The 12728-nt window shown below is 56.3% G+C and overlaps 1 protein-coding gene across 17 annotated transcripts in view; it reads left to right on the plus strand.

Moving 5' to 3' along the window:
• Window positions 1-6914, plus strand: part of NFASC (neurofascin) — a 174994-nt gene extending 168080 nt beyond the window's left edge. For all 17 annotated transcript variants that reach the window (XM_059413205.1, XM_059413212.1, XM_059413215.1 and 14 more), the window contains one exon: window positions 760-6914. In XM_059413205.1, the coding sequence (XP_059269188.1) occupies window positions 760-991 (232 nt within the window). In that variant the 3' untranslated portion in view covers window positions 992-6914. The remainder of the gene's footprint in view (window positions 1-759) is intronic.
• Window positions 6915-12728: the final 5814 nt, after the last annotated feature.

Below are 12728 nucleotides of genomic sequence, written 5' to 3' on the forward strand. Positions count from 1 at the left end.
CTGAAGGGCAGGTCCTAGGGGCCTTGGAGAAACCCAGGCAGAATCTTCAGAGCGTTTCAGGGCTTTGTCTCCAACTACTGGCCTCACATGCTCCCATGTGTGCCCCTCCACTCGTCCAACCTCTTTCAGCCGAGGCCCCAAGCAATAGCGTCTGCCGCTTGGTAGACCAGAGAGCCGATGGAAAGCACAGCACGGTGGGGAAGGGAGAGCCCTGGGAGAGGCTTCTCTCTCCATGGCCCACACCCGTTGCTTTTTGCCAAGGGCAGAGCCTTTCCAGACAGGGGCCACCCAGATCACAGAGAGTCAAAGCAAGTCCAACCTTTCTTGATGGAGAGACGAAGGCCCAGAGAGAAGAAAGGCATTCCCGGGGCCACAGGACCACACCCCAGCTCTTTGACCCACCCCATCCTGCCTCGTCTCCTGGTAGCTGGCTGTCCTCACCGTGGGGCGGCTGACCCCAGACGGGAGTCAGAAGACTGGGCTCCAGGCCCAGCGTGGCACCACCTTCCCACCTCACGTGGGAGAAGACGCCAGGGAGAAACCTGGTCCTCTCCAGGCCTCGGGTTCCCGCCGTAATCCAGCCAGGCGGGGGAGGGCTCGGGGGAGGGAGAGGCTGACCGGTGACCTCTGAGGTCCTCCCCTCTCGGAGCTGCGTAGCCCATGCGCTCGGCGAGAGGCCAACGGCCCGGTGCTACCGCGCCTTGGTTTAAGCGACACTGGACCAGGCCAGGGTCTGATTCTCTGTCTCTCTCTGGCCAGTGACGAGGACAACAAGCCCCTGCAGGGCAGCCAGACGTCCCTGGATGGCACCATCAAGCAGCAGGAGAGTGACGACAGCCTGGTGGACTATGGCGAGGGTGGCGAGGGGCAGTTCAACGAGGACGGGTCCTTCATCGGCCAGTACACGGTCAAAAAGGACAAGGAGGAGACAGAGGGCAATGAAAGCTCAGAGGCCACGTCGCCTGTCAACGCCATCTATTCTCTGGCCTAACGGAGCCCCCACGCCCAGGACACAGCCACTACTTTGCAAGTGGGAGGAGGGGAGAGGGGGAGATGAAGCCACCGCAAACCTACCACACAGCCGCCACCTTCTTCAGGGACAAGGGTACAACAAGGGGGTCTGCCAAGCTGTGAGGACCAGTGACGGCCCAGCCATCCCCAAGCCCCCTCCCGATGACCGCCCCTGCACCCCCGCGGTGCCACCGTGTGGAGGAGTCCTGGCTACGCTCAGCTGGAGGGAGCCCAGCCCTTCGCTCAGCCTCCCGGCCACCAGGCTGGAGCCTCCCCCACCCCGGCCCGCCCTTGCCCTCCGCACGCGCACTCACCGGTTTCTGTTGGTCACGGCCCTCCGCGTTATCTGTATTTTTCTTTTGTGCATCTTTACCGTCCAGACCCAGCGTCTCCATTTTCTTTTCCTTTCGAAGAAATGTCCCTGGACAAAGAAAGAATGGATGGATTCTCCCCACGATGGGCAAAAGGATTGACCTGTAAAAGATGTTGTAGAAAAGCTGTCGTATTCACACCGCCCCCCCGGGCCAACGTATTTCCGAAGGATGCCTTTCTCGCCAGATGCCTCCCCGGGCCCCCAACCCATGCGCCTTGGCCTTGTCAGTTGCTGAGCTGGGCTTGGCTGCTTTCTGGAAAATGACAGTATTTTTGGCAGGGAGAGAGTGGGCAGGCCTCCTTGCCCCGCTGTGGTTCAGTCGGGAGGTGGGCTTACCTCTTGCTCCTGGCTCTCACCCTGCCCCTTCCCCCAGCGTGTCCCAGACAAGAGCTGCGCCAGCTCTGAAGGAGTCTGAGGAGTGGGAGCGGCCACGGATGGGAAGAGCTTCGAAGCCAGTGGCCGAGTACCTCAAGCAGAAGGAAACCGGGCGTCTGGTCCCTGGGGAGCTGTGCTCACCTCAGGAGAGAAGGAAAGGGCTGGGTTTGGACTTCCTTCCTCCCCATCGGTGAAACCCGGGATGTGGGAGAGAGGGGACCGTGCACCCTGCCTCGAGGGATGAGGGCACCCCCCACACCTGGTCAGGGATCCCCGCTGCTACCCTCCCGGGGATGGAACCAGGCAATGCAGAAGCTTTGCTGATGTGTTTGGGGGTACAAGGTGCTGCTCCCCCTTTCGCCTCTAGCAAGTAGCATCTCCTCCATCAATTCTGTAAGACGTCGAAAGTGGTGTTTCACACTGTGCCGCCCCCTGAGACCGAACCAGTGTGTCCTGTCCTCGGGGTATTTACATATCAGGAGAGTGCGCGGGAACACCACGCTGATCGCACTGGAGAGCCTGGCCTGGGGACCTCGCGCCCTCCGGATGCCTTACGCAGCTCTGATGTGGCCCTGCAGCAACCAGGTCCCCAGCTCCTGCCCGTAAACCTCGAAGCCTCCAGAGATGTCTCTCAAGAATGGGGCGGCCCCAGCAAACATCACCACAGACCCAGAGCAGCCGCTCGCCTCGTGCCCTGCACCCCATTGCCCAGCCCGAGACCCACACAGCCTGCAGTGCTCAGAGACCCAAGGCGCGGCCTTCAGCCTCCCCACCTAATCCGTTTCTGAAACCAAAGGTACCTAGCCTCAGAGAGAGATCTTGAGCCTGAGAGCAACCTGGTAGTGGTCGCTGCAGCTAGAGCTGGTTTCGGGAGGGGGAAGCTGACCCCCCATCTGGACTGCCTGCCACGGGCACAGCCTCTGGTCCGAGCCTCCAGCTGCTCGCCCGGCAGCCTGGGCAGCAACGGAGCTGCATCCTTCAGAGGCTCGATCAAAGCGTCGTTTGCCACACGTTTACACCACAAAGGTATTAGCAATGTTTGCATCCCTTCATAATCAGTCAGCTGAAGGTCAGGCACATAGACACATGTACTCTGTCTGCAGGTAAGAAACCATAGCCCAGAGCTGAGCCAGTTGTGCTGTTTGAACCTGAGAGCAGGTGCCTGGCCTTTGGCCCCAGCCGTGGCCAGCCTTTGCAGCCCAGAAGACCCAGGGACAGCTCCCTCATGCTGAATGGAGACAGGGTGAATCACGGGGGGCTAGGAGTGAGCTTAGGGGCCCCCTCCTCTGGCTTTCCTCTACAGCTGGGCAATCCTGCACCCAAGCCCAGCCTCTCCAGGGAACGTCAGGGAAGTGTGCCTATAAACTGAATTAAAGGAACAGCCTTTCCAGCATATGCTCTGGATCTGAGCAGAGTAGACAGTGTCTTGGGCCCCACCCCCCCCATGTGACACCCCCACACCAGTGAGCTCAGTGCACCGCAGGCCGGCTCTTTGGGTAAGGGGACCGTGCACTGTCATGGTGCCCATCCCCCCGGCTGTGCACCTGAGGACCGCAGAAGGCCTCCTGCTGCCCAGGGGTCTGGGGGAGAGATGATTGCTCAGCCTATCTGCTCTTTGTGTGTGTCATGCCCGCTCGGCACCAGCTCCCTCCATGTTGGAAGGCCGTGCGGGAAGCCACATGGAGAGGCGCCGTCCACACCGCCACATCACCCAGCCCTCCTGGCAGGTAGGAGCCCACCTCAGCCCAGAGAGGCCGTCTCCCCTGAGCAGAGATGCTTAGAGAGGTGTGTGTAGGGCAGGGTTAGGGAGCAGCCCTTCCAGGAAGAGATTGTCCATTTCCCATGAGCCCGTGCCAGAGCCCAGCCCACTCAGCCAGAAAGCAGTATTGTCCCGCACACCCTGCCCACTGGGGCTCTCAAGCAACCGCCCAAAAACATACCAACCATGTGGCCAGGAGACGGTGATACCATCAGTGCTTCTGCCTGCCTGGCTGTAGGGGGTGGGGGAGTCTCTCAGTGATTCCAGAAGCCCTGTTGCCTGTGCTGCGGTCTCACCTGTCTGTGCCGAGCCACCAAAGCTGTGGGCTCAGGAAACAGCCTTGAACTTCTAGTCTGAGCCATAGTCACATGTGAGCCCTGCCCTCCCAGGGCTGGAGCTGAGATGCAGGACACAGTGGGCATTGGTTGGGGGCACCTTGAGTTCTCAAGCCTCCGGTTGCTCCAGGGTCCAAGGGAGAAGCTCCGGCAAGAGCACGTAGTCCACGAGGCTGAGGAAGATGGGGAGGGGGTTCCCCTGTGGGGTGGGGTCGAGGACCAGTCCTGCTTCCTGAGTCTCTTTGGTCTGTCCCTTGGGGCAAGTTGCTTGACTTGTCTGTATGTTGGTGCCTCCAGTTCCCCTGTGTCATCCCTCCTTTGAATACCTGTGCCCACGGAGGGACAGGAACCCAGCTGAAGGAGCAGGAAGGCCAGTGACTAAGGCGTACAGTGCTGCAGGGCCAGGGACAGCTGCCTCCCACCCTGCCTGGCTTTTGTGAAGGGGACCCATCTTTCCTTATCTTAGTTTTGAAGAGATAGTTGAGGCTCAGCTAAAGGGAAAACCAGACCAGCTCTTTCCCTTGTCCATTGTCTTTGCCCTAGGGTGGGGGCATCTGGTCTGCCCCTTCCTGGCAAGTCCCAAGGTCTGGAGGAGGGTCCAGCTGTCCCAGAAGCAGCCAGTGCCAACACTGCACACGCTGGCTGGGGGGTCTCTGCAACCTGGGTCAGATTTGGCTTTCATGGCTTCCCCGGACACAGCCTGAGGAAAGGGCTGCAGACAGGTGTGGGTTTTCCCCCACCCACACCCAGCACCCATGCATGGGCACAGCCACACAGTAGGGCAGCGCTTGCAGGGGGAACAGTACAGATTATGACATTGTCTTAGGGTGGGTTCACACCCTGGCCCACTTGAGAGGTTGGACCCCTCTTGAAGGATTCCTGCAGACAGAACCGAGAGAGTCTGATCCAAAGGAGAGGGCAGCTTCCCTGGGAGAACCCGGGGCAGAGGATCTTTAAGGGTCCAGGGGCCCTTTGCAGGATCCGAGCCAAGCCACAGAGAGTCCCAAACAGCCCGTGGGACAGAAGCAGCGAGGATTGAACACACTTTGCCTCAATCTTAGCAAGGCTGCTTCACCAACCCTGAGGAAGGGAGGCTCCCCCAGCTCTCAGGGGGAGGGCAGCCAGTTCCTTGGGTGCAGGCACAGGCGAGCTCCCCATTCGGGACACTGGGGTCAGCACTCCTGCCGTCCCTGCCAAACACACACACATCTGCTAGGAAGAAACCACCCGGTGGATCTTGGCTGAGCTTCACGTGGTGGCTTAGAAGTAGCATGTAGGAGTTCCCTGATTGGAAAAAAAAAAAAAAAAAAAATGGAGGAGACACGTGAATGAAACAAAAAGCTTAAAAAGCCAGGAGGAGGCAGGGCTCTAGGCAGAACCCAGCTCCTGGCAGCCCATCCCCTAAATCAGTTAGGAGCCAGCCCATGGGAGGTCAAACCAACCTTGCTGCTCTCACCAGCCCGCCCCGCCCAAGCCTGGGCAGCGCCCTTCCTTCCCTCCCCTGTTGAGAACAGCCTTCCCGAGATAGGTTCAGAGAAGGATCAGAGGGACAGGACCACCACCCAGGGAAGCCACGAGTCTCCACCGAGCAGTGTCCCGCGCCACACCCCCAACCAGTGCACCTCCATTGACACAGTAGTATTAAACAGAAGTTGTCTGACGCTAAGGGTAGAAACGAGCTCAGTCCCAGAGCGCGTCGCTTTGGAGAGCTTCAAACCGCAGCACGTGGGGGAATCACAGAGCTGATCTCATGGACAGGACTCTTCGGACAGACGAGGACACTAAAATCCACAGAGGGGAAGGGACTGGCCCGAGGTCACTCGGCTGGCAAATCAGGGTGAGGGAGAGCCTGAACCAGGGGCCTCCGGAGTCCTTGTCTGGGGTTCTCCACCTGCCCGCAGGTGCCTCCTTGGAAATAGAGCTGTAGCTTCACATCTGTCTGTACCTCATATCACTTCTCCCCATGCCCCGTACACCTCCCAAAATGAAAGACACAAAGGATTTTTCTGAGATTGAGACCAGTCTGTCTGTGACAGCCCGTGGGGAAGCCAGCTGCGCGGGGCAGACCCCTGCTGGGAGAGTGAGGAGCCGACTGGTGTCTGTCACTGTGAAGTCTGGACTGTAGTCTGGAGTGGCGTCTCTTGTTCCGTGACACTCGGGGCCCCCAGCAGGCTGCGTCCCTCGGGCCCTCGGCCGTGGGGTGCTGAGGGGCGGCTGGGCCACAGAGGCTCTGCCACCCTGGGGTTCACTGGGCTGGAGTTCAGCACACAGAAAGAGTTCAGTGAAGCAATAAACACAAAAATCTGGGAGAAGAAATCCAGAATTTTGTGCCCTACTCTGTTTCTTTTACAAAAACAATGCCGATCAGTTGACCCTGCCCCTGTTGTTGTTGGTTTTTGGGGGTTATTTTCTTGATCCCTCCCAGTTGGACATCCTCAGTCAGTGTTGTCCCTCTGCCCGGCTCCCAGGTCTTTGCCAACTTCACACTCCTCCTGGGCTGAGCATCAGTCGCCTGTGACATGGTCGCCTTCTGTCCCGGTCCCACCCCCAGCCCACGCTGGCCCCAGAGGACCTCTCTCCCTGCCTCCCCCCTCCCCTGGCACCCGCTTCCCCCCAACACCGTGCCGCATTGTTCCTTCCAGGGGGAGATTTTTTTCCCTGCCATCTCCATGTTCTCCCACACACCCACATACCTGCAGGGTGGTCTGATCTTTTTTCCATTGGTTAAAAATTTAACTCTCCATGGCAGACCTTGTTTTAACCCCTCTCACATCACGTTCTTTCCTCTTTGAGAGTTCTTTTGCATTAACCAACGTTGTCAGCGACAGATGCGGATCTGAGGGTGTCACGTGCGACCTTCAGCAGGGAAGACTTCCGGGCCGCAGAGGACCATCTAATACATGGACTTATAAACTGACTGCATGAGCAACGAAAAGGCCAAATTATTCAGAATTCTTTTTTTTTTTTTTTTTTTTGGAATCACTGTAAAAAAAAACAACAACAACAACTGATTTCTTTTGTATAGAGAACACTAAACGTATAATAAAAGTTGTTCAAAATGGACTCTGGCCAGGTGATCTGTTCATTTTCTTTAGTTCATGGAAAGGGGTACAGGGTTGTCGGGATCGACAACAGAATCAAAAAAGGAGATCTCCGGGACTCCAGACAGCCCTCACTTCGAGGATTCTGCAAGACCAGCCCTTTTCTTGAAGTCGGTCTTATCCTGGGGGCCTCGCGGACACAATCTGTGTTTTGACCGTACAGCGACAGGCACGTGTGCAGCCGCCGAGAGAGCCCAATTCAGCTGGCCTGTATGTGTGCCCGGGCGCCACTGAGGATGTGCCGTGATGGGGATGCTGGGAGGAGGGGAGCCGTGTGCGATGAAGCTCTGTGTCCTGCCCTCCCCCTGTGGGCACCCCTGCCCTGAGGTGGGAGAATGCCGGCACAGTTCATATTGTTGAAGGAATGAATAATACAGCTTACAACAAACCCAGAACCTGTCTCCGTAGACTCCAAGGAATCTCAACCAACAAGCAAACAGGGGAGGGAACTAGGAAATGGAGAAAGGGAATAGGAAATAGGAAATAGGGAAAGAAGCAGAGAAGGCTGTGTCGGAGGAGGGGGACCGCGCACAGTTAGGTCTCCTTTCTTGATTCTCCCGGCCTGCAGTTGGGCTAATTCCCACTGAGGAGCGCCCCTTTGGCTGTCATCCCAGGCAGAGTGAATGGCGAGGGACCGCCAGACATTGTAAACCCCCCCCCCCCCGCCCTGTCCTCAGGCTGGTGCCGGGGCTAGACAGCGGGCAGGGCTGGAAAGCGGTTCCACTCGGGGAGAAACTGAATGGAATGGGAAATAAGGCCAAAGGGTTGCCCTGAAAATACAGGCCCTGCTCTCCTGGATCAGGGACTACGAGGTAACAATCTAACGCGCCTGTGTTTCCTCTCCCTTCAAAAGTCCTCAGAAAGGGGCGCCTGGGTGTCTCAGTGGGTTAAAGCCTCTGCCTTCGGTTCAGGTCATGATCCCAGGGTCCTGGGATCGAGCCCCGCATCTGGGCTCTCTGTTCAGCGGGGAGCCTGCTCCCCCATCCCCCGCCCTCTCTGCCTACTTGTGATCTCTCTCTGTCAAATAAGTAAATTAAATCTTTTTAAAAAAAAAAAAAAAGAGTCCTCAGAAAAGAGCGGGACCTGAGGCCTTATTTCTGGGCGTGGCTCCTCCTGAATTTGGGGGCATCTCGTAGTCTCTGCCACGTCTGAACCTTCCTGTTCACTCCTGGGGATACGTGAAAGATCTTTTCCTCGTCACTCTCAAGTTCACAAGCTGTCTGTGAAGTCTGCCCTTCATGTCCATGGGCACCACCCCACCAGCAGCCCAAGCCCTCATTCTGAATTGACAGTGTCCTTATCTTTCCTGCCACCTACTACCTCCTCGTAGAGGAGGCTGGAAGGATCTTGTAACACACAAATGTGATCCTGTCCCTTCTCAAGACCTTCAAGTTCACTACAGTACCTTCAGTCGGCTACAGTAGGATAAAATCTTAACCCCATGGCTTGGCATGTTAGACCTTTTGTGATTCGACCCCTCCTTCAGCAGCCTTGTTTTTCACTTCACGAACACCCTAAATTCTAGCCATTCCGATCTCTGTCCTGTGCCCCCGACATGGATTGATTTCTCACACTTCTTATCTTTGGCGATTCAATTCCACTCAGAATGCCTATTAATAACTACTCTGGGCTACTCAATGCTGTAAGGTAGCTAGCATAGAGTTCCAGTCCTCAGGAAGCTCAGAATGTCATGAGAAACAGGTAAGCAAAAGCAATGCTGGAGGGACACCTGCCTGGCTCGGTCTATAGAGCCTATGAGTCTTAATCTCAGGGTCATGAGTTCGAGCCCCATGTTGGGACTAGTTTACTTTTTTTTTTTAAGATTTTATTTATTTATTTGTCAGAGAGAGAGGAGCGAGAGTGAGCACAGGCAGACAGAGTGGCAGGCAGAGGCAGAGGGAGAAGCAGGCTCCCCACCAAGCAAGGAGCCTGATATGGGACTCGATCCCAGGATGCTGGGATCATGACCTGAGCTGAAGGCAGCTGACCAACCAACTGAGCCACCCAGGCATCCCCAGGGACTAGTTTACTTTTAAAAAAGAATCAGTGTTATAGTATCCAGGACAAAGGACTCAGTAAATGTGGTTCAGCAAATGAATGAAGGCCCAAAGGTGTGTCTGCTTGGCACACCCTCCTCCTGCCCTTCCCCTTCTAGATAATTCGTAATCACTGGAGTTGATGTCCACAACCAGCCCTGATTCCCAGCAGCACCTGATTCCAGGCTCTTTCCTCTCTCCCATTCCAAACCCTTCCAATATCCCTTCTCCTTACAGATCATCTCTCCTGGACTCTTGGCAGCAAACAGTGGCCTGGTGCTGGGTCCCAGAGGGCTGATCTTTAACAATCAGCACAGGTGAAGTCTTCCCCACGACCTGACGTAGCCTGTGTAAGGACGGGTGTGTTCTGCACACGCGCGCACGCAAGCGCACACACACCCACAGGGCTGCACGGTCTGATTCGGATGCCCTCACTCTGCCCCCAGAACAGCTATGTTTTTTTGTCGTTCCCAGACAGTCCCCGTCATGTGTTGCCTATTTCTTTCACAAAATTGTGAACATCTTGAGTATGAGAAATTTTTGTCCCCTGTGGGTCCACAGCCCAGTGGCCCATACACAGCACCCACAAAATGAGTGAAAAAGAATGAAAAAGAAGGCATTCCTTTGATGTGGTGGCTGGGTGAATTCAAGACTTCTGTGTCATCCTCTTTGGATACTATTTGGATATTGGACTTGGATGTGACTTTCGGGGGGCCGTGGGCATTCCGAAGGGCCCACTTTTGGAGCAGGAACTCCCCCCTCCACACACACACACACACGCAAAGGGACAGAAATGGAGGGATGAAGAAAGCATCTTATTTGAAGAAAGCCAACCTCCATTCAACTGAGGCCAAACAAAGCGGCTGCCTCCCTTCGGGGCCCAAGGGATTCCCAGAATACGCATCATCCCTCATCCCTGTCTCCAGAAGGCTGCGCCTCCCAGCCCATTAGAAATGCTAATCTCCAGCATGGGTTGGATTAACTGACCCAGTGGGAGGCGACAAGTCATCTTCCAATCTTCATTAAGAGTGAAGGCTCTACCCCATCTTGCCCAGCTGCCCCCAAAGGGATGGGACCTGGGAATTCATTACAGCCCCTTTCATCAAGGCAGCCACTACTGCTCGAAACCGTATTAGGTGGCGGAAGGTAGGGGAGGGCCACTTTAGCCTCCCCTCCCCACTTAATGCATCAGAGCCCATTTGTTTGATGTCAGTTCCTGCTGGAGCGAGGACCAGGCAGTGGGCCTCAGAGCAATTTGGAGCCACAGCTGCGGCCCAACAGCCCACTCCCAAGCTCCACTCCCACCCCCACCCCCACCCCCGCCCCTGAACTTGCTGCTGATTAGCCCCAGACCCCACTGCGGGGAAGCAGGGCTTTGTGTAGACAGAGGAAACGGCCACTCTGAAGCAAACAAATGAAATTACTTAGTGAATATTTAACATCACAATTGCCCTCTAACAAGGCTGAATCCTATTCAGGGAAGGGTCTGGGACTGATGGGGTAGGGAGTTTGCAGAAAGGCCCAGGAACAGTCCAGCATTATTGGGGGGAGGGAGCTTTTGGAACCCCAGGGCAAGAGTGGGGGGCAGATGAGGAGCAGAGACAGGCAGCAGGAAGATTCGTACTTCTGTGATTCTGATGCGGGCTAATGTGTGAGGAGCTCTAGATGACAGGGACAGTGACAAGACCGGGTACTCTAAGATGCGTCGTCCCCTCCCAGTGGCCCCTCTCTGAAGTGTCACTCGCATCTACCCAATGGATGAATTTGCTTCACATGAGCGGATCTTTTAGGAAAACTAGCAAAGTTGGTGAATTCTACATCCAAAGTAATGCAGGGCGAAGCAGAGGCGGCAGGAGAATGTCAGCGTCAGAACACGCCCCCCAGGCATTAGCGGACATCATGCAAGAGCCTTCAATGTTCACCGAGCGTGGGATTGGCAGGGGAACTGATCCGTTTCCATCCATGTCAGAGGCACGAGGGCACCAGATGGTATTTGGGTCACAATACATTTACATTAAGCGACTTCAGAGGAGAGCCACTAATGACGTTGACGCCCGCCGTCTGTGCGGGGAGAGCGATGGGCACTTTATGGAAATTCTCTCCTATGACCCCCACACCAGCCCCCTGAGGCAGGTTATGTCCCACCACGCAGGGAAGCTGGGCGGCTAAGGGCTGGGTACTATCCCCACTAAGCTGACAAAGTCAGAGCCCGCTGCCAGGCCCGTGGGACTTGAATACCTCCCCGTGGACCAGGACCCTGGGGGTATGAACGGGCATCGCCGCGACAAATCAGGCCTGGCGCTCGGTGCCCCCACTGGCGTCCTGCCTGTGCAGCCCTTGCTGGCTTGTCAATGTGGCCGACCGGGATTTACCCCTCACTGCTCTGCTCTGCTGGGGTGCGGGTGAGGGGACATGCAGGCTCCAGACCCTGGCCCCAGGGAGCCCAGGGGAGAGGGTCGTGGGTGCCAGGCTGCTCAGGGTCCTGCAATGAGGGGCCAAGCTTGCTGCCAGCGCTCACCCGGCTCCAAGTCTGCCTTGGGTAATAGGAAAAAAACAGCCAGGACTCAGAAGATAAGGGAGGCACTGGCTGGGTGACTGACCTTCGCTTCTTCCTCAGTAGGACGGAGATTGTGACCGCAGCTTTCTCATACGTTGGTGTGAGCATGAAATCAGTTAAATGTGGGAAGTTCTAAGAAGAGTGTCTGATACGTGGTAAATATTATATAATGCATTAAACGTACAGAAATGAATGAATCCCCTTAGGCTTTCCCCTTCTTCTGCATTCTGGAATGTTCTCCCTAACCTCTATTTCGCCCTTCAGAAGCCCTCCCGATCCTTCCAGGAAGTCTCAAATCCCACCTTTCATGACCAGCCTAGCCCCCAAGCGTGTTTCTCTTCAAGGAGCTGCTCCTGACCTTCCCTCCCCCTGTTCCCCACCCCACCCTACTCGCCAACCCTCATCCACCTTGACCTTCAGCATGGGTTCACTGCCACTGCAAGGACTTGTCCCTTCTGTGCCTGCCCAGTCTACAAACTCTGCAAGGCAGCCCTCCCCCTCCCACGCAGGTGGGCCTCGTTTGTCTGTGCCCGCCAGTGGCTCAGTCTGTGCCGTATTGACAAGGGGGCACGGGGTGGGGTGGGGGGTTGATGTGTGTCAGGCAGTATCTCTCTTCCTGAAAGCTCGTTTACCAGGTTCGGAGTGGCTGGATGTAAGGGCCAGTGATCGGTATTGAGAGGTAGAGGTTCATGCTACAGCCCCATCAATTAACTTTCCCAAAGTCCCCTAAGTGCTCTTGTCTCTCTTTAAAGCCTAGGAACCCACTCTTGCTTATCGGGAAGGACTGTCCATCTTCCACCTCCCTCCCTCCCGCTGCTTCTCGCTCCAGGCTGGTGGTTAAGACACAACACCAACCTCTGCCCACCGGGCAGTCCATGGGGCAGAAGAGAATGAGGCCAGCCATCCAGAAGGCCCAGGTTTGTCCTAAGAGAGAACGACAGGACTCTGCCAGCCTGCGTAGCTCTGATCCCCATGGGAGTGGGACAGGGAGGAAGTCATCTGGTGGAGAGGACCATATCCCCCCCAGATTCCGGAGCCTAACTCCCAAGCTTAGGGTAGGAGAAAGCCCCTCTTCCAGGCCACACGGCTCCTTCCTTCTCAACACCAACAGCATTCCTCTCCAGGGACCGGGGGTTTGGCAGAGATCATCATCCACGCCATCCTACTGGAGGTCCAGAATG

This window comes from Mustela nigripes, chromosome 10 (genome assembly GCF_022355385.1).
Source record: "Mustela nigripes isolate SB6536 chromosome 10, MUSNIG.SB6536, whole genome shotgun sequence".
In the NCBI taxonomy this organism is placed as follows: domain Eukaryota; kingdom Metazoa; phylum Chordata; class Mammalia; order Carnivora; family Mustelidae; genus Mustela; species Mustela nigripes.